Genomic DNA, 21,145 nt, shown 5'->3' on the forward strand with positions numbered 1-21,145 from the left:
GGTTGAAGGCAAGAGGAGGTCAAGGCAACTTGGAGGTCACCCTGGCATCAAACAACAACAAAAACCAAACCACAAATAAAGCACAGATGAGGATACTCATCTGTGACTTTAAGAGTGAGGAATGAATAAAACAGAAGAACAGATTTCTTTCAGAGGTGGAAAAAATTCAAAAAGATTTTTTTTGTTGTATCCTAGAGGTACTAGGATGTTACTAAATGGTTTTAAACAAAGAACTGATTTACTTGTCAATTAAAAAAAATGCTCATCAAGTGCCTAGCACATGACAGAAACATGCACAACAAGTTCCTTGTATCCTAGTGTTGGTGACAAACTACAAACAAAACAGACCATGCTATAGGTTCAAGGAAGAAATATATACCCTTGCCTCTGAGGTAAATTTAATTAATCATGCCAAGACACTGAGGGTATAAAGACCTTAGCATACAAAGCCAAGAGGAAAGGACCCAGCAGAAGTAGTTAAGAACTTGTCTGATATCCTAAGGCCACTGGGACTAGGTCATGGCAAAGGTAGCAGAATGACAGGAGGGGCTTGCTTAAGCATGGCATGAAGGCCACTGGAGATATTAATTTGTGTGTATGTGCCAGTTCTGAAGCTTACACTCAAGTTGTTGTGTTCAAGGATATTGCTCTACTACTTGAGACATAGCTCCAGTTCAGGTTTTTTTTTTTTTGTTTTGTTTTGTTTTGGTCCGTTGTGGGGCCTGAGCACTATCCCTGAGCTCTTTAGCTCAAGGCTAATGCTCTACCACTTGAGCAACAGGGCCACTTCCCATTTTCTGGTGGTTTATTGGAGATAAAGAGTCTCTTTTGTGCCTGGGCTGGCTTTGAACCTCTCAACCTCTTGAGTAGCTAGGATTGCATGTGCTTGAGCCAAGCTCCAGTTCTGGCTTTTTATTGGTTAATTAGAAATAAGACACAGACACTTTCTTGCTTGGGCAGGCTTTGAATCTCAATTCTCAGATCTCAGCCTCTTGAGTAGCTAGAATTACAGGCATGAGCCATCAACACCTGACCATGTTCTGCCGAAGGTGTTTTGTTTTATTTATTTATTTTCTTTTTTTTTCTTTTTTTTTTTTTGCCAGTTCTGGGGTTTGAACTCAATGCCTGAGAACTGTCCTTGGGCTTTCTCAAGGTTAGAGCTTTACCACTTGAGCCATAGCACCACTTCTAGCTTTTTCTGTAATGTGGTACTGAGGAATCGAATCTGAGTCTTCGTGCATGCTAGGCAAGCACTCTACCACTAGGCCCAGCTCTTAGGTCTCTGGAGTTTTAAGTGGAGAAATTAAAGTCTGACTTGACAGAATCCTGATAGATGGAAAATGGATGGGATAAGAATATTGTGGAAGCCCAAGCAAAGGAAGATGGTGGCTTAGAATAGGCTGACAGCAATGAAGAAAAGGACAGGTTTGAACTATATTTTGGAGATAAAAGTTACAGGACTTATTGAAAGGCTGGGAAAGAGGAGTAAGAGAGAATAATCAAAGACGATTCTTAGGAGGTTTGGCTTTAGTAATCATGTGGAAGTGAATACTACCTGTGAGATAGCAACACTAGGTTTGGATGATGAGAAACCATTACTTTTCTTTTGGTTATGTTAGCATTGGGGTATCTAGGAGATACCCAAATGTAGATAATTAAGCAGACATTCTGATAATCCTGGAGCACAGAGGAAGAATTGGACTATAGATATTTAAACTTGGGAGCTGCCAGCTTTGAAATGGTAAAATTCTGATCTTAGATCACGACGTTCGTTGAGGATTCAACAGCAAATCAGAGAAAAATCCAAAATTTTGATATTGGATAAAGAGGAAAAGTGTCTAATAAAGGAAACTGAAGGATACAGGAGGCTCACAAAGGAGGACTGCAAGTTTGAAAATAGCATGGGCACCAGGCACTGGTGGCTCACCCTTATAATCCTAGCTACTTAGGAGGCTGAGATCTGAGGATTGCAGTTTAAAGCCAGCCTGGGCACGAAAGTCCATGAGACTCTTATCTCCAATTAACAACCTGAAAACTGGAAGGGGCTCTGTGGTTCAAGTGGTAGAGCGCTAGCCTTGAGCAGAACTCAGGGACAGCACACAGGGACAGAGTTCAAGTCGCACAACCAATGCCCCCCACATTCCCCTCCCCCGAAAAAAAATAGCATGGGCTACATAGCAAGACATTGTCTCAGCTGAAAAGGAACAGTAGGATAAATGAAGAAAACAAAGCAAAAACAAAAACAAAACCCAAAACACAAATGAGGCTGAGATCAAGAGGCTGAGGATCAAGGTTCAAAGCCAGCCAAGGTAGAAAAGTACATGAAACTTACTTCCAATTAACCACCAAAAGTCAGAAGTAGGGCTGTGGTTCAAGTGGTAGAGGGCTACCTTGAGCAAAAAAGCTAAAGGACAGTACCCAGGCCCTGAGTTCAAACACCAGTACAGGCACATAGGAATGTTCACACACAGACACAGACATACACAAAGGCAGCTGTTACATACTCCAAATAGGGGGAAGATAAGAACAGCACAAAAGGCAATCTTCATGACTGATTTTTTTTTTTTTTTTTTTTTTGCCAGACTTGGGCTTAAGCTCAGGGTCTGAGCACTGTCCTTGGATTTTTGTCAAGGCTAGAACTCTACCACTTGAGCCTCAGCACCACTTCTGGCTTTTTCTAAGTATGTGGTACCAAGGAATCGAAGCCGGGTCTTCGTGCATGGTAGGCAAGCACTCTACCACTAGGCCAAACTCCCGGCCCCGACTGATTTTTTTTTTTTTTTAAAGGAGTGAATATATGCCTTTACTTTGATGCATGAATACAAGATGAGAAAGTTGAACTGGAACAGGCAGAAATCTGGTTAGGAAGGGAAAATTTAAAAACTAAAATGATAATGAAATCAGGTACACATCTGTCATTCCAATCTCAAACTACTCAACAAAATTCTGTCTCAAAAGAAAAAACAAGGACAATAGGTAGAGTGCCGGTGGTTGATGCCTGTAATCCTAGATATTCAGGAGGCTGAGATCTGAGAATCAAGGTTCAGAGCTAGCCTAGTAAAATCCTTGACTTCTTTTGCTTTATACCGTTTGAACCACAGTGTCACTTCTAGCTTTTTCTATTGATGTGGTTAGTTCTCAAGAATCAAACCCAGGGCTTGCTAGGCAAGCATTCTGCCACTAAGCTACATCCCCAGTCCTGAAACTCTTTGTAGTATTAACAAATGACAATTGATGATATGTGAATTTTCTTTCTTGTGAAGAAGGCCTTCAGGAGAAAAGATTGTTAATGCTAATTCGTCATTGTACCACTTTCTGATGTGATTAATGCTGTCAGATTAAAGCCTCTTAGACTATAATACTGTACTAATCCAATCTGAAGCCACACAAGTCAACTCAGTAAAATTCACTTGAAGCTGGAAGAGGGTCTTAAATTCACAATTGATAGGAAAGCAATTACACTTCCTTATTTTATTCTATTCTAATTTTTTTTGAGACAGTCTAGGTAGACATCCTAGGCTAGCTTCAAACTAATAATAATCCCTCAGTTTCTTGCAATCATACTTTTGTTATTAAAACACTGAAAACTAAGGAACCAGTAATTTTAAGTGCACATGGAAGTAAACGTTTCTTCCAAAGAAATAAATCAAATGTTACTGTTCCTACTCTGGCTTGGCTTTAAGCTCCCTTGCCACTTCTGATATCACAAGGGATTTCCATGTAAGTATTTTCAGAGACTCTTCAACTTCTTCCTAAAGGAAAGTAAGTATCCATGCTAGTGACAATCCAGGGAAACAATTGCTCCAAGTATTTCAAGGGAGTGCGTGGAGAAAAAGGCACAAACTGTAAGAAGAAGACAAAGCTTGGACTTACTGTGCACAGTTAGGTCTTTGGAAGAAAGGGCTTCAGGTACCTCCACAAGCCCTCTGATATTTAAGACTGAGCCTTCTACAAAAAGTTCTATCACTCAATAAAACGAGGAGAGCTAAAAATTCAGCATACGCCTTTAGACTTATGGCCGAACAGCTGAGATCCCGGTAGGATTCATATCTCCAGAACAAATTAATTCAATCACCTGATCCCAAGTCACAAGCCCTAGATTCCTTCCACTCCCAATTCTTTTCGGGTGGCCCAGTTTTCAGAAGATGCGAGAGAAGGATGGGATCCTAGGAAGCCTGTTGATTCAACCGGCAACCCCAAATCACAGGTTCCGGGTTTAATGCCTTGAAAGTAGCCTTGAGATTCTAAGAAACTACCCGGCTTCCCTCCCCCCACCCCCGCAGGCACAACAGGAAAGGCCAGGGGCCCCTTCTTCCCGCAGACGGCTCCCCAATACCTCTTCCCTGACGGGACCAGGCCCTACGAATCTCGTCCCCACCTGACCCAGGCGAGAAATACACTCTCCAAGGCGAACTTTACCTGCTTCGAGGCCGCGGCTCCCACCGTGCACTGAACCCCCACCGAGGAAAATGGAGTCGTCGAACCGAGACTGGGAAAGGATAGTACGGACCCACCGCAAGGCCCCTCCGCCGCCACCGTCGCCGCAGCTGCGTAACGTCCTACGTCACTTCCGGCTCGCTGTCACCGGGAGTGGGTGGGCCACCTGCTCTCTTTCTCTCTCTCTCTCTCTCTCTCTCTCTCCGCCCAGTTCTGGGAGGGGGAGCAATCTGTCCACAGGTCAGAGAGCTGGCGGAACGTGCCTCAGGAAGACAGCAACAGTGGAGACAGATAGCAGCCAGCCCCACCGTGCTTCTCAGGCCGTCCCGGCCGGAGGAGACACACGGATGAAATGAGGACGTCCTCCAGCCCCGTGGTTCCGCCTTCCGCTTCCGGTTCCGGGGAGGGCCAAGCTGTCTTGGAATTGTAGGGGTCCAGGGAGCCGGTGAGGATGGTCGTCCTACCTCTGCTGTTGTTGGGAGGTCTGTGGAGCGCCGCGGGAGCGTCCAGTCTGGCTGTGGTTACCTGCGGCTCTGTGGTGAAGCTCCTTAACACGCGCCACAACGTCCGACTGCACTCACACGACGTGCGCTACGGGTCAGGTACTTGGGGGACCACCGACTGGGTTTGGGGTGGGCTGTGGAGGCCCGGTTAGCCTGGTAGGAGGCGGGGTTTCAGGAGAAAAAAACGAGGGGCGTGGCCTTGGAAGGGTAGGGGTGCCCTCGGGAGGTTCTTGAGGTCCAGAGTGGGCGAAGGGGAGGACGGAGTTCTAAGGCAACTTAAACGTAGTATTAGTTTACGTTCGGGGAGCTACGTGCCAGACATGTTACCTATGTACTTTCAGGCTTTAACGTTCCAAGAGGGTAGATACTGTTGGTACCCGCCATTTACAGATGTGAAAAACACTCTGATTAAATTGCTTGTGAATGACAAAGTTCCACCCAAACCTGAGTTTCAAACCTGCCTTCAGATACGCAGACTGCCACTGTTAAGTGTGGGAGAGACAGACACATAGAAAGTTACATTAAGGGTGGGAGGGAAATGGGGATCATGTCATAAGAAAGGGTAGCAATGTTTGTGAAGTAATGCACCTTCTATCTGGTGAATATAATGTAAATCTATTAACCAAAAGAAAAAAAAAAGAAAGCCACATTAAATGCTGATTTGTTTACTTATTTTGCTAGTCCTGGGAACTGAACTCAGGGTCTGGGCACTATCCTTGAGCTTTCTCAAGGCTAGCACTCTACCCTTGAACCACAGCACCACTTCTGGCTTTTTCTGTGTATGCAATACCAAGGAATCGATCCCAGGGCTTTGTGCATGCTAGGCAAGGACTCTACCACTAGGCCATGCTCACGGCCCTAAATGCTGATTTTTAAGTATGCATGTGTATGTATGTGTGTGTAAGTGGGATCAAAACCAAGTCCTTATGCATGCCAGACAGCACTCCCTAATCTATATCATCAGCCGTGTGTGTGTGTACACATATATATGTGGGTCATGTGGCTTGACGTAGGCCTGGGTGCTGTCCCTGAGCTTTTCAGCTCAAGGCTACTGCACTACTCTTGAGCCAAGCCCCACTTCCCGTTTTCTAGAGGTTAATTGGAGTTAAGAATCTCAGGTCCTTTTGTGCCCAGGCTGGCTTTAAACCTTGATCCTCAGATCTCAACCTCCTGAGTAGCTAGGATTACACCGCGCCCAAATATATATATATATATATATATATATATTTTTTTTTTTTTTTTTTTTTTTTTTTTTTTTGCCAGTTGTGGGGCTTGAACTCAGGGTCTGAGCACTGTCCTTGGACACTTTTGCTCAAGGCTAGTGCTCTGCCACTTGAGCCACAACACCACTTCCAGCTTTTTCTGAGTATGTGGTACCAAGGAATGGAACCTACGGCTTCCTGCATGCTAGGCAAGCACTCTACCACTAGGCTATACTCCCAGCCCAGCTCTGTATCTTGAAATCTGAAATTCCAAGAGTTCACTCACATTAGAACCTGTCTTCTAGCTCTTTTGCATCCTGGATTGCTTGCTCCTAGCTTTTGCCCACTTGCTCCTTTTTTGGTAGTGCTGACGTTTGAACTTGGGACTTGTGCTTACCAGCAACTCGAACTACTCTTCCAGACTTTTGACCCTTTTTTACTCTTAACATCCTTGCAGATAACACAAATCAGTGATAAGCATTGCAGAAGAAAACTGTATGCAGTTACAGCATTTAATAATAATATGTGGGCCTATTCATTCTTCATAAATTCAATGAGCTCTTATTTTATATCTAGTTCTAAATATAAGAGATGTCGTAAATCAGCCAAATTACGAGAAAGACAATAAAAAAAATAGGCAAAATTAGTTGTGGTGGTGCAAGCCTGTAATCTCAGCACTTAGGAGGCGGAGGCAGGAGGTTTGTAGATAACTTATGCTACAGAGGCAAGTTTCAACAAAGAAAGTAATTTCAAGAGTTGAGGAATTAGCTTAGTAGCAAAACACTTGTCAAACATATAGGAGGCCCTGGCTTCTACCCCCAGTTCTGGGGAAGAAAAAAAAGAAAAGGAACAAGTTTAGCTAGTGAGATATGAGAGGTATCTCAAGTAATTGGGTAACTAATGATGCTGTTTTCTGTGAGTGAGCCATTGGATTATGTTTCTAATTTTTTTTTTCCAGTCTTGGGGCTTGAACTCAGAGACTGACCACTGTCCTTGAGCTTTCTCAAGGCTAGAGCTCTACAAGGCTTGAGCCACAGCACCAGTTCCAGTTTTTTCTATGTATGTGGTACTGAGAGATCGAACCTGGGTCTTCCTGCACACTAGGCAAGCACTCTACCATTAGGCGAAACTCCCAGCCTTCCAAATTAGTTTTCTAATACATTGTCTTACTGGCTGGCCATAGAAAAGAGGAAAGGGTTGGGTTGAGTTTCTTTGCCTTTTTTTTTTTTTTTTGCCAGTCCTGGGCTTGAGCTCAGGGTCTGAGCACTGTCCTTGGACTTTCTCAGGCCAGAGCTCTACCACTTGAGCCTCAGCACCACTTCCGGCTTTTTCTATATATGTGGTACCAAGGAATCGAACCCGGGTCTTCATGCATGCTAGGCAAGCATTTTAACCACTAGGCCAAACTCCCGGGCCTCTTTGCCATTTTTTGATAATTGATTTCTTTTATTCATAAAATGAATTTACAGTAAATCTCCAAAATATTGGACCTACTTAGAAAATCCACTTCATATGGAGCTTCTTTTCTTCTTCTTTTTTTTAAATTGATAGGGTTACAGTTATATCTGCAAGATAGAAGGTGCATTACTTCACATACATTGACACCCCTTCTCATGTTTTGATCCCCATTTCCCTCTCCTCACCCCCTCCCCTCATCTTTGCCATTTTTTGAATGCAGGTAGTGGACAACAGTCAGTGACAGGTGTAACATCTGTGGATGACAGCAACAGTTACTGGAGGATCCGGGGGAAGACTGCCACAGTGTGTGAAAGGGGAACCCCCATCAAATGTGGCCAGCCCATCCGGCTGACACATGTGAACACTGGCCGAAACCTCCACAGTCACCATTTCACTTCACCTCTTTCTGGAAACCAGGTAAGGTGGCATCCAGTGGATCATTGCTGCTCTGTATTGCTCAGTTGGCTTGTTTCATCTTTTGACCCTTAACCCTTTCTTTTCCAGGTGTAGATGTTTTCTGTAGACGTGAAGAAATGACTGTGTCTTATAAGTAGGAAGAAAATTGTTTGCGGGCAAAATGGAGACTTTATAATTAGACCAAAGCAAGAAAAGGGGAGGAGAGGCAGAATGCATATATATTAACATATTATAAGGTGTAACAAATCCTGGACAACATTTTCAAACTTATAATAAATCGGTTCATTATTTTCAATGGTTATTATTTTTAGTTTATTATGGGAAAAAAAGTATTGTGCTATTCCCCCCCCCCCTTTCTTCTGCTGGGGTCCAAACTCCTGACTTTGTGCATACTAAGCACATGCTGTACCACTGAAGTACAACATCAGCCAGCCCTATGCCACTTTTTTTGTGTGTGTGGCGAGGGGGGGGGGGGTCATGCGGCTTGAACTCTGGGCCTGGGCATTGTGCCTGAGCTCTTCAGCTCAAAGTTACCACTCTACCCCTGGGCCTGTGTGTTGTCCCTGAGCTCTTCAGCTCAAGGCTAATACCCTACCCTTGAGCCATAGCATCACTTGTCATTTTCTAGTGATTAATTGGAGATAAGAGTCTTAGGTCCTTTGGTGCCTGGGCTTTGAACCTTGATCCTCAGATCTGAGCCTTGTGAGTAGCTAGGATTACAGAGTGAGACACCTTGTCCTGATCCTGTGCCACCTTTTTTTTTTTTTTTTTTTTTTGCCAGTCCTGGGCCTTGAGCTCAGGGCCTGAGCACTGTCCTTGGATATTTCTGAAGGCTAGTGCTCTACCACTTGAGCCACAGCACTACTTCCAGCCTTTTTGTATGTATGTGGTACTGAGGAATTGAACCCAGGTCTTTGTGCATGCTAGGCAAGCACTCTACCACTAGGCCAAACTCCTGGCCCTCCTGTGCCACCTTTTTAAACCTTGAGGTTTCAGAGGATATAGACTTGGATCTTAGCCTCCTGAGTAACTAGGATTACAGGTGTGAGCCACAAGCATTTGGTGACCTTGATAGTTTTGAGGAGTGCTAGTCAGGTATATTTCTAGACAGACATTGTTGATATCCTTTGTATTTTTATTCTTTTTTTTTTCCCCTTTTTCTTTTTGCCATACTTGGGGCTTGAACTCAGGGCCTGAACACCGTTCTTGGGCTTTCTCAAAGGTAGTGCTCTACCACCGAGAGCCACAGCACTACTTTCGGCTTTTTCTGTTGTTGGTAGTGAGAAATCAAACCTAGGTTTTCAGGCATGCTAGGCAAGCACTCCACCACTAGGCAAAACTCTTGGCCCCCCTGGTGTTTTTCTTATGTGGAGACTATAAGGAGTTTCACGATAGTGGTAAAACACCATTTTTTTTTTTTTTTGCCAGTCCTGGGCTTGAGCTCAGGGGCTGAGCACTGTCCTTGGACTTTCTCAAGGCCAGAGCTCTACCACTTGAGCCTCAGCACCATTTCTGGCTTTTTTCTATGTATGCGGTACCAGGAATCGAACCTGGGTCTTCATGCATGCTAGGCAAGCATGCTACCACTAGGCCAAACTCCCGGCCCAAAACACCATTTTTTTTTTGTTTGTTTTGCCAGTCATGGGAACTGAACTCACGGCCTGAGCACTATCCTTGGGCTTTCTCAAGGCTAGAACTCTACCACTTGAGCCACAGCACCACTTCCAGCTTTTTTCTATGTATGTGGTACCAAGGAATTGAACCTGGGTCTTCGTGCATGCTAGGCAAGCACTCTACCACTAGGCCAAACTCCCAGCCCCCAAAACACCATTTTTATTATTATTATTATTATTATTATTATTAGTTTTACCAGTCTTGGGGCTCAAACTCTCAGAGCCTGAGCACTGTCCTTGGATTTTTCTCAGCCCCCCAAAACACCATTTTTATTATTATTATTATTATTATTATTAGTTTTACCAGTCTTGGGGCTCAAACTCAGGGCCTGAGCACTGTCCTTGGATTTTTCTCAAGGCTAAAGCTTTACTACTTGAGCCAAAGCACTACTTCTGGCTTTTTCTATGCATGTGGGACCGAGGAATCGAACCCTGGTCTTTGTGCATGGTAGGCAAGCACTCTACCACTAGGCCAAGCTCCTGGCTCCTTTTTTTTTTTTTCCTTCTTTTTTCGGTAATGGGGTTTGAAATTAAGGAACAGGTGCTATCCTTGTGCTCTTTTCTTCAAGGCTGAGAGTCTAACACTTTGAGCGACAGCACCTTTGTTTTTTTTTTGAGTGGTTAATTGTAGATGAGTCTCCACAGGCTAGCTTTGAACTGGGCTGTCTTCAAACTGCAATTCTCAGATCTCAGCCTCCTGAGTAGGGCTTGGCTCATCAAATCTGAGAGATTCTTATCTCCAATTAACAATCAAGAAGCTAGAAATGGAGGTGTCATTTAGTTGGTAGAGTACTACCCTTGAGCAGAAGAACTCAGCACCCAGGCCCAGAGTTCAAGCCCTACAACTGACAAAAAATAAAATACTGAGTGTCATAATAATATGTCTCGAAGAAAGTGAGTATTCCTGGTTAGGCTTGTTTTTTTCTCACCTAAAATTATATAATTAAGACTGTGTATTTAAGTTTCACATTTCTGAAATAAGTTTTGTTTTAATTGTCTTGTATAGAAAAGCCGGGCGCCATGGCTCATGCCTATAATCCTAGCTAATCAGGAGGCTGAGATCAAAAGATCATGGGTCAAAGCCAGCCTGGGTACTGAAGTTGAAGAGACTCTTATCTCGAATTAATCTCTAGAAAATGGGAAGTGGGGCTGTGGCTCTCAGGGTAGGGTGGTAGCCTTGAGCTGAAGAGCTCAGGGATAGCACCAAGGCCCAGAATTCAAGTCCCATGACTGACCGCCCCCCCCCCCAAAAAAAAAGAATATTAAAAAAAAAACCGAATATTTGAGAAATGGAACATAGAAAAGATGCTTGGTTTGTTAAATGTTTACTGTTGCTGGGCACTGGTGCTGATACCTATAATCCTAGATACTCAGGAGGCTGAGATCTGAGGATTGGGCTTCAAAACCAGCCCAGGCATGAAAGTCCATGAGACTTATCTCCAATTAACCACCAGAAGACTGACAGTGGCACTATAGCTCAAGTGGTAGAGCACTTGCCTTGAGCTAAAGATCTCAGAGACAGCACCCAGGCCCAGAGTTCAAGCCCTGCAATCAACAAAAAACAGATAGAGTATCCTAATAATGTTGCCCCTTTCTGTGTCTTGCAGGAAGTGAGTGCTTTTGGTGAAGAGGGTGAAGGTGATTATCTGGATGACTGGACAGTGCTCTGTAATGGGCCCTATTGGGTGAGAGATGGTGAGGTGCGGTTCAAACATTTATCCACCGAGGTACTGCTGTCTGTCACAGGAGAACAATATGGTCGACCCATCAGTGGACAAAAAGAGGTGCATGGCATGGCCCAGCCAAGCCAGAACAACTACTGGAAGGCCATGGAAGGCATCTTCATGAAGCCCAGTGAGTTGTTGAAGGCAGAAGCTCACCATGCAGAGCTATGAGTCTGCATGTTTCAAGCCACTGTCACCACACAGTGTTCATAGACATCTCTTGCTGCTTCATCCTGGGAGATATCTGTCCCAGGTGTCTTGGGCAGTGGCCAGGTCCTCATTGAGACAAAGGTCCATAATAGAAAACTGGCTGTTTGGAACAGGCAGCTCTTCATTTTAATTGTTCCGCCTATGTTGGGTCAGTCTGAGTAGAGGACCTGGTAAAGGGGCAGGTGCTTTTTATTGTGTTCTTGGTGAACTTGGCATTGTGGATTGTCAATGTCTTTATCTTCCCTCATTTTTTTTTTCTTCTTCCACAATGATAAAGAAAAGAAAAAAAAGGATTTTGTTTGTTACTGTGTTGTCATTTATTAGGTGGGCTATTTCATGATCTATTTAACCTTCAAATTCTAAGACTTCTAAGGTACCAGGGAACCTTCAATATGGGATATTTTGAGAGTTTTACTTGGTTAAACGCTGGTGGTTTATACATGCAATCCTAGCTACTCAGTAAGCTGAAATCTGAGAATTTCAGTTCCGAGCCAACTTGGGCAGGAAAGTCCATGAAACTCTTATTTCCAATTAACCATGAGCAAAAAGCTGGGTGGGATGACTCATGCCTGTAATCCTAGCTACTCAGGAGGCTGAGATCTGAGGATCAAGATTCAAAGCTAGCCAGGCACAAAAGGACCAGACATTTATCTTTAACTTCTAGAAAATGGAAAGTGGGGCCTAGCTCAAGGGTAGGGTGGTAGCCTTGAGCCGAAGAGCTCAGAGACAATACCCAGGCCCAGGGGTAGGGTGGTAGCCTTGAACTGAAGAGCTTAGGGACAGTGTCCAGGCTGTCCAGGCTGCATTCAAGCCCCATGACCCACTCCCCCCCCCCCAAAAAAAAAACAACCCAAAAAACAAAAACTCCACAATAGTGCTGAGGCCCTGAGTTCAGGACTAGCACCAAAAAATTAAAATAAAATGTACTTGCAATCAAACTTAATTCTTTTTTTTTTTGTCAATCCTGGGGCTTGAACTCAGGACCTAGGTGTTGTCCCTGAGCACTTTTTCTCAAGGCTATACCTCTTGAGCCAGAGCTCCACTTCTGGCTTTTTCTGTGGTTTACTGGAGATAAGATTTTCTTACCTAGCCTGGCTTCGAACTGTTATCCTCAGATCTCAGCCTTCTGAGTAGCCAGGATTATAAGTGTAAGCTAAAAGTCCCTGGCTTGCATTCAAACTTCTTTTTTTTGTTGTTATTGTTGGTCATGGGGCTTGAACTCTGGGCCTGGGTACTGTCCCTGAGCTCTTCAGTTCAAGGCTAGAACTCTACTGGTTGAGCCACAGAGCCACTTCCAGTTTTCTGGTGGTTAATTGGAGGTAAGAGTCTCACAGACTTTTGTGCCTGGACTGGCTCTGAAAAGTGATCCTCACAAATTAGCCTTCTGAGTGTCTAGGCTTACAGGCACGAGCCACCGGTGCCCAGCTTACATTTAGCCTTTTTATCTCTGTGACTATTTCTCCTCAAAAAATTCATCGTCATTAGGTTTTTTGACTAATCATGGCTAAAGACCTTCAAGGAATACAAAAGATAAGTTGCTAGTAAAATGTTCTACTCTGGTTCTTACTGCTCATGAGCAAGGGGAACAGGCAGAGTCTAGCCAACAGTAAGTCACTGTTAAATGCTAGTTACTAACCTTATTTAATCTACACAGAAATGTTACATGATACAGGGTAGATGTTAGATGTCCTGGCTGGATAAAGCACACCATACACATCCAAGAGGGAAGGAAAAGTTTAATGCCAGAGAGACTGGCAGGATGACTTCATCAGGACAGAAAGCAGTAGCTGATGAGTTAGGGAGGGTTATTTATAGGGAGGAAGTCTGTAAGAAGATGGGAGACTGCCTTGTAAGCAGGAGGTGAGGGCCAGGCCAGGTGACCAGGCCCAGCCAGACCTACCTTGAGACACAGACAGAACCTTGGCTGCTGGAATGTCAACCCTCAAAGGACTTCACCCCATCTAAGAGTAGATATATAGCACTGTCTTACTGGTACAGAGCAGAATAGTTAAATACTTGTCTAAGTAATTATTAAGCTAGTAAATAATTTTGGAACAGGAACCTCTCTGTTTCTTTCTTTTTTTTTTTTTTTTGCCAGTCCTGGGGCTTGAACTCAGGGCCTGAGCACTGTCCTTGGGCTTTCTCAAGGGTAGAGTTCTACCACTGGAGTCACAGTGCCACTTCCGGCTTTTCTATGTATGTGGTACCAAGAACTCAGTCTCTGCATGCTAGGCAAGCACTCTACCACTAGGCCAAACTCCCAGTCCTCCAGTTTTTGTTTGGAGTTTTTTTTGTTGTTTTTTACTACACTACAATTGTGTTACCTTTTCAAAATCAACTTTTTTTTTTCTTCTTTTCTTTTTTTTGCCAGTCCTGGGGCTTGAACTCGGCTTGAGCACTGTCCTTGGGTTTCCTCAAGGCTAGAGCCCTACCCCTTGAGCCATAGTACCACTTCTGACTTTTTTCTATGTATGTGGATGTGGTACTGAGGAATCGAACCCGGATCTTTGTGCATGCTAGGCAAGCACTCTACCACTAGGCCAGACTCCTGGACCCTCAACTTCTTTTTTTTTTGATATTGTAGGGTTTTTTGGTAGTGCCAGTTTTGTTTTTTTTTAAAACTTGAAAAATTGGGGCAGAGGGCTAAGAACATGGTTTTTTAGTAGAGTGTTTATCTAGCATGGTTGAGGCTATCAATTCATCTTCAGCACTGAAAAAAAAGAATTTTATTTATTTTTATTTATTTTTTTGTGGGTCATGTGGCCTCAACTTGGCCTGGGCCCTGTCTCAGAGCTTTTCAGCTCAAAGCTTTCACCTTATCCTTGAACCTAGGATCTCAGCTTCCTCAGTAGCTAGGATAACAGGAGTGAGCCACCGTGTGGCTTTGATGGCGATTTTATGCCGATTCATAGCCTCCTTTTCTGTTGCCAGCTAATTGTAGAAAATTTGTTCCTATATCCTTTAAGCATGCAGTGGTGGTGAATAGAAGTGGCTGCCATCTGCTGGAATTTCAATGACTAAGCAAGCCTTTTTATTTTTAGAAACTTTTTTTTTCTTCTTCTTTTTGCTTTGTTAACGTTGATCATACCAGAGCCTAGGCATAGTTAGGGAGACCCTATCTTTAAAAAAGGAAGAAAAACAAAAATGAAAACCTGAAGGCCAGTGGGTCATTCCTGTAATCCTAGCTACTCCTAAATCGGAGGATTGAAGTTTGTAGCCACCCCAGGCAGTTCGTCTCCAATGAACAACCAAAATAATAACAAGTTGGAATTTGAGTAGAGAAACTCACAGACTATAATGGCCATGCCCTGAGATCAAGCCTGGATCTTTGTGCAAGCCAGGCAAGCACTGTTCCTCTAGGCCAAACTCCCATCCCCTGAAAATTGCAGTTTGAAGCCAGCTGTGGCTGAAAGTGTGAGACTCATCTTCAGTTAAATAGCAAAAAGCCAGGCATGGCTCAAGAGGCAGAAAGCCATCCTTGAGTAAGAAATCCAAATTAGAACATATGACCCCAAGTCCAAGCCCCAATATTAACATAAAAAGGAAATGAGATGTTTGTAAGTAAGAGGTCTCAACAGTCTAGGGAGAAGAGAAACTAGCTATCTTAACAGAATAAAGGGAACATTTGAGAAGAAAGTAGGGAGATACGGATTCAACCCTTAGGCCTTCTCTGAGGATTCAGATGACACCCTGATGGCAGGTTTGGAAGATGACAGAAATATAATGCTTGAGGAAAAAGCAAGGCTTTGAAACAGTGGGGTACACACCAGTAATCCTAGCTACTCAGGAGGCTGAGATCTGATTACTGTGGTTTGAAGCCAGTCCAGGAGGAAAGTCTGTGATGTGCTTATCTTGGTCACCAAAAAGCCAGAAAAAGGAGCTGTGGCCCAAGTAGTAGAGTGCTAGCCTTGAGGGGAAAAAAAAAAGGTCAAGGACAGCTCTCAGGCCCTGAGTATCTGAGTTCAATCACCAGGACCAGCCTCACACATACACACAAAAAGATGTGAAATAACAGAGGACTAGATATGAAAGAAAATCAGTTGAAGGGGTAAAAGCAGTTTGGGGCAAAACATGAAATCGTACTTTATCCAAGGGAGCCAAAACATGAAGATAAGTAAGCTGCAGTAAACAAGTAAACAAGTAAACAAGTAAACAAGTAAACAAGATAAGTAAGCTGCAGGCATCCTTTTTATGGCTATTAGGACATGAGAGCAAAAGGACCCTAAGTATTCCATAGTAGAATACTTCAATATTCCTTGGCTTACATTTTTATATTCATAAATAATCCACTTATCCATAACATCGGTAATTGTAAGAGACATTTGCCCAGTTTCCTCATTGTATTAGGGAGACAGAGTTGGGCCTGAACTGAATTTGACCTTGAATTCTCTCATTTCATCTGTTTCCATAGATTTCATCCATGTTTCCAAAGGACAGCAGTATTTCTACTCGGGCAGTATCCTTCCCCCCATAGACTGTTCTCCCTCCAGTTTATGCGAGACACAATGTAATGTCTCTCAGAATGATGCCGCCCACGCAGAAGGTTAATACACCTGAACTGACCATACCACTACGAGGATAGTAAAGGAAGACTCATTGGTTCCCTTGTACATGGAGTGAGGTGGGATTTCGAGGCTTCCTAGTCACCTCGTTCCTTTGCAGACAGGATTACCTCTGTAGACTCCTCCGAAACTAGCCTAAGACATACATTTTGAATCTAGAACTCTCCTGGGCCGAAAAGAGCCTGCCTGATCGCCGCCAACCCGGTGAATCCGTGCAGGCTCTGACCCCGGCGGACTCGGGAGGGGCTCTGCCACCCCAGCACAGCAGGCTGCGCCGGGACCGATGCCTCCGTCAGCACCTGGGCGGTCCGCTCCTTAGTGGAGGTTGGGGCGGGGCGGGGCGGGAAGGGGCGGGGTCAGAGCGGAGGGGAGGGCCCTCCGAGGCCACGCCCCTCACCTTGGGCACGCAGCCTGTCGGCCCTCCCGAGCGTAGGCGCAAGGCTGCTGGCTGACTGGCGGGCTGCAGGAGGGCGGAGAAGTAGGCGGCTAGCTGGCTGACGCGGCGGAGAGTGGGGTGGGGCGGGGCGGGGAGCAAGTCCGCTGGCTGGCTGGCTGGCGGGCGGGCGGGCGGCGGCCAGCGGGGCGGGACGCGGTGGCAGGCCGCTGGCTGGCGGGAGGGCGGCCGGGGGCGGGGCGCGCGCGCGCACCAACGCTCCCTCGCTCTGCGTTGCCTCTGCGCGCGCGGCTGGTTGGCCCGCGGGCGGCGCTGCACGGTTCCGGCGTCGGGGCCCGGCATGGCGGGGTCCGGGGCCAGGCCGGGCCGGACCCGGACCTAAATGCCTCTGCTTCTTTTCTCACTGTTGGTCTTGCTGCTGGTTGCGCTTAGCGCTCTCTTCCTAGGCCGGTGAGGGGCTTCCTGCCGCCGCAGTCGGGGGTGGGGGTGGGGACGGAGGAAGCGGGAGGGGAAGAGAGACTGAGGAGGGGGCGCGCGCAGGTCATCCGGGGTGAGGTGGAGGGGGTGGGCCTAAAGCAGGGGCGCGCGACGGGGGTGGGGGGCGTGCGGTCGGGGTCCCCGGAGAGATTCGATTGCCGGGAGACGGAAGGGACGGGCGGGGCCTGAGGCACGGGGAGAGTAGGAATTGAATAGGAAAGGGCTTCCCCCCTTGATCTTTTCCTTTTGCTTACGCCCCGAATGTCCCCGGCATCTAGTGGGAAGGGCACTGGCAGCCTCGCCCGAGGGAGCGAGGTCAGGAGAAGGACTGGCTGTCCGAGGCCGAGCGGCATCTGAGCTGGCCGGGTGTGACCTCCTAGTGCCTTCTGGAGAACACCTGTCTGGAGGGTGGGGGCTGACGCCGAGACCCTCCGGGAGGTGCATTGGCCCATTTGACATGGCCACCTCTACTCTGATTCCTGTTCCGGTCTTTTTCTACCTAGGATTCGTAAGAATTTGAGGGATTGATTTCTTTTTTTTTTTTTTTGGTCTTGTCTTGTAGGGTGGGGCTTAGTTTATCTGGTTTCATGGAAGTGGAGACGTAGGGTTCTGATTAATATGGATGGGATTGTGTGACTGATGCCCTAGGAGAAAGGATAAACGACCCTTTGCCAAGCTGTCTGGACCAACAGGGGTGTGAGAAGCCATAATTGGGAAAGGGCCTTAAGAACTCAGGGATTTTTCTGCAGGTGGCTTGTGGTCCGGTTGGCCACCAGGTGGTGTCAGCGAAAGCTGCAAGCTGAGCTAAAGATCGGTTCCTTCCGCTTTTTTTGGATCCAGAATGTCAGTCTTAAGTTTCAGCAGCACCAGCAAACAGTGGTGAGTTCCGGGAATCTCCCTGGGTGTGTTTTTTGGGGGGAAGGGGAGGGGTAGGTTGATCCAATTGAGTTTCAACTTGTTTTTATTTTGTTTGAGAGAGGGTCTTGTTTTTTAGTTTAGGTCAGCCTGGAGTGAGCCATGTAACCCAGACTGACCTTGAATTCTGCTTCAGTCTGCTGAGTGCTGGAATTACAAGCTGTGCTGCCATTTCCTGCTGAATTACAAGTTTTAATTCCCCCTTTTTTTTGTTTTGTTTAATCTCTTTGAAGTACTGGGCATGCAACTCAAGCCCTCTACATAAATAATCTTAAAAAAATATCCTTATTCACATACATGTATTAAATCTCTTCCTTGGATAACTAATGATAATTAAAATGTGTGAGAAAAATCCTTGTGATTTACTTGGGTAACACCACTCTTGTTACTGCTTTACTGAGATAATCTTAGGGCTGGTTGGGGGACACTGGAATTAATGCAAGTTGTTCAGTTAAAATTGTTTCTGGGACTGGGTGCCAATGATTCATGCTTATAATCCTACTCAGGAGGATGAGATCCAAGGATCAGGGTTTGAAGCTAGCCCAAGCAGGAAAATTTATTGAGACTCTTAATTTCCAATTAAGCATATCCCCCCACCCCCCAAAAAGCGGTAAATGGAGCTGTGATTCAAGTGGTAGAACACTAGCCTTTAGCAAAAAAGGTCAGGGACAGCAGGCCAGCACTGAGTTCAAGCCCCAGGACTGGCACAAAATATATTTATGGGGGAAAATGCAGATATGGCTCAAATGTAGAGTGCCAGCCATGATAGAAAATTCCAAGTGAGAGTGAGTCTTTGAGCTTAAGAAAATGGGGGAGGGAGGAGATGGAGAATAATGGAGGTTAATTTGTTTAAAGTACATTTTGTATGTACATATATGTAAATGTCATAATATCCTCTAATATCAGACATGTATGTTAATTCAAAAAACAGTAGTAAAAAGGAATATTTTTAGGGCACAAAGTGTCCAGGGAACATAAGAGAGAAACAAGAAAGATAACCAGAAACATAAAAGTTTACTGTTCTAATTTAAGAGAAGAAATAGAGCAAGATACTCAGTGCTGAACAGAGAAAGCAGTGGAAATAAAATGGAGCATATTTAATAGGAGGGTGAACAAAACTTCCTGTTTTGGTGATCCAGAAAACTTTCTTTTTTTTTTTTTTTTTGCTATATAAAGCATACCTAGCAACTAGTATATACCATTTTCTTCCATATTGTTTTTAGGAAATTGATAACTTGTGGATTTCCAGCAAACTCCTTAGCCATGATCTGCCGTAAGTACCCTATATCCTCACTTTTCTCCTTGGTGAATATTTTGGGGTTGAGATCTGAAGAATGAGTTTTTTCTACAGAGGCCTGGTAGTCCAAGGAAAGAGGTAGGTTTTTACTAGACATTCCATGTTAGTCGGAGTGTTCTTTTGTGAGACAGAAACTAACAACTACTGAGACTGTGTGATTTGAGTTCTGTTTCTGGGGAGATTGGGAGAATGCTTGTGAAGTCTGGGAAGGGACTGCTATGGGAGAGATGGACCAAGTGACAGTAAGGTTTCTATTCTGGACAGACACTATGTTGCCCTGTGCTTCGGAGAAGTGCGCATCAGAACGGATCTGCAGAAGGTTTCTGGCCTGTCTGCTCCATTTTCTCAGAACACTGGGGTGGATCCAAAGTCACTGTCCTTCAGCCCATCCTTGTTGAAGATCTTCTGCCAAGTGAGATTACTTCTATTGAAGGGAGGGATTTGGAATTGCAGATAGATTTTTCTTCTATTTTGGGGGCATAATGCTAAGAGTGATACCTTGATGTTGTTAATTATTGCTCATCCTTGCTCATTTTCTTTCCAGCTATTTTCCATTCATGTAGATGCTATAAACATCATGGTTCTTAAGGTAGCTACCTCTGAGTCCTTGTGGCACATTCAAATCAGTAGAAGCAGATTCCTTTTGGATAGTGATGGGAAAAGGTAAGTGCTGGGTAGAGAGGATGTGGTAGTAATAGCATTCTTGGAGTTGTTTCAGGGGAAGTGGATGTCAAGTCTCTTTATCAAAATGTTAAGTTCTCTGCAATAGAAGCTAGGATTAGGTATTTTTACTTTGTCCCTTCTAAGAAACAGTACTTGATTGAAGATAGATGATGTGGAAAGGGGCCAAGTGGCCTTAGTGTTATGTTGTTGTTGTTTTTCCTCTTATAGGCTAATCTGTGATGTGAGCTTATCCAAGATCAACAGCAAAGTTCTGAAGAGCGGTCAGCTGGTGAGTATGCCATGGTTACTCTAATGGCTCCTTCCGGTTTCTCCTGAATATAAGATATAAAGGAGTTTAGAATTTACATTCTGTATTGCATGTCTTTATGGATTTCCCCTGGCAATATTCAGTATTCCTGATCATTGTGGTCAAACTCCCTGTACATAATTAAAAAACATATCCTCCCTCCAGGAGGACACCTGCCTAGTGGAACTGTCATTGGCCTTGGACCTGTGTCTAAAGATTGGCATTAGCAGTTGGCATCTAAAAGCTGTCACTGTAGATGTGTGGACTCTCCATGCTGAGCTACATGAGGGACTCTTCCATAGTCATCTACTGTGTCAAGGCCCAGCCCGGACATCCAAGCCTGTTTGCTGTTCAGGTAAAGCACCAATCATTAAACTTCTTGGCTGCCTTGTTCTCAGAAGTTACTTTGGAAGAAAACAAAGAATTGGTTTTATTACACATATCCGCGTGAGTCATTGGTTACTGTGGCTTTTGACCCTGAGGATAGAGGAAATAGGACATTTCCTTGAGCTGAGTATCTTATAAATTAGAACTATACAGTATGTCATATATATATATATATATATATATACACATATTATTTTTTTTTTTTCTGGTTGTGGGGTTTGAACTCGGCCTTGGGGCTGTCCCTGAGCTCTTCACCTCAAGGAGACTGCCTTATCACTGGTTCTGGGCTTGAGCTCTTTAGCTCAAGGCTACCGCCCTGCCTTGGAGCCAAACCCCACTTCCTGTTTTCTAGAGGTTAATTGGAGATAAGAATCTCAGGTCCTTTTGTGTCTACTGGCTTTGAACCTTGATCCTCAGGTCTCAGCCTTCTGAGTAGCTAGGATTACAGGCCTGAGACATGCCTGGCTAGATTTAAATTATTTAGACCTAAATCTACTCTGCTTCTAGAGTCTGGAGAGG

The 21,145-nt window shown here is 44.8% G+C and overlaps 3 protein-coding genes across 3 annotated transcripts in view; 2 read left to right on the forward strand and 1 right to left on the reverse strand.

The window, feature by feature from the left end:
* The window catches only part of Supt6h (SPT6 homolog, histone chaperone and transcription elongation factor), a 36,857-nt gene extending 32,257 nt beyond the window's left edge, over positions 1-4,600 (reverse strand). The window contains exon 1 of the mRNA XM_090350601.1: positions 4,420-4,600. The gene's annotated coding sequence lies outside the window, so the exon portion shown is untranslated. The remainder of the gene's footprint in view (positions 1-4,419) is intronic.
* Positions 4,601-4,626: 26 nt separating this feature from the next.
* On the forward strand, positions 4,627-11,917 carry Sdf2 (stromal cell derived factor 2). The gene is made up of 3 exons (XM_090350602.1): positions 4,627-5,039; positions 7,821-8,017; positions 11,298-11,917. The coding sequence occupies exons 1-3, from the start codon at positions 4,889-4,891 to the stop codon at positions 11,583-11,585; spliced, it is 636 nt and encodes a 211-aa protein (XP_090206728.1). The 5' UTR covers positions 4,627-4,888; the 3' UTR covers positions 11,586-11,917.
* A 4,969-nt stretch (positions 11,918-16,886) lies between these two features.
* The window catches only part of Bltp2 (bridge-like lipid transfer protein family member 2), a 37,342-nt gene continuing 33,083 nt past the window's right edge, over positions 16,887-21,145 (forward strand). Inside the window, exons 1-7 of the mRNA XM_090350603.1 lie at positions 16,887-17,030; positions 17,807-17,936; positions 19,196-19,245; positions 19,534-19,681; positions 19,814-19,932; positions 20,161-20,221; positions 20,405-20,594. Of these exons, the coding sequence (XP_090206729.1) occupies positions 16,963-17,030; positions 17,807-17,936; positions 19,196-19,245; positions 19,534-19,681; positions 19,814-19,932; positions 20,161-20,221; positions 20,405-20,594 (766 nt within the window). The 5' untranslated portion in view covers positions 16,887-16,962. The remainder of the gene's footprint in view (positions 17,031-17,806; positions 17,937-19,195; positions 19,246-19,533; positions 19,682-19,813; positions 19,933-20,160; positions 20,222-20,404; positions 20,595-21,145) is intronic.

This window comes from Megascapheus bottae, chromosome 17 (assembly GCF_031878675.1).
Source record: "Megascapheus bottae isolate mThoBot1 chromosome 17, mThoBot2.hap1, whole genome shotgun sequence".
NCBI lineage: Eukaryota > Metazoa > Chordata > Mammalia > Rodentia > Geomyidae > Megascapheus > Megascapheus bottae.

Coding starts and splice junctions, on each gene's coding strand:
- Sdf2 (XM_090350602.1), top strand. CDS start 4,889: ATGGTCGTCCTACCTCTGCTGTTGTTGGGAGGTCTGTGGAGCGCCGCG. Junction 5,040..7,820: donor CGACGTGCGCTACGGGTCAG/GTACTTGGGGGA, acceptor TTTTGAATGCAG/GTAGTGGACAACAGTCAGTG. Junction 8,018..11,297: donor CACCTCTTTCTGGAAACCAG/GTAAGGTGGCAT, acceptor TGTGTCTTGCAG/GAAGTGAGTGCTTTTGGTGA.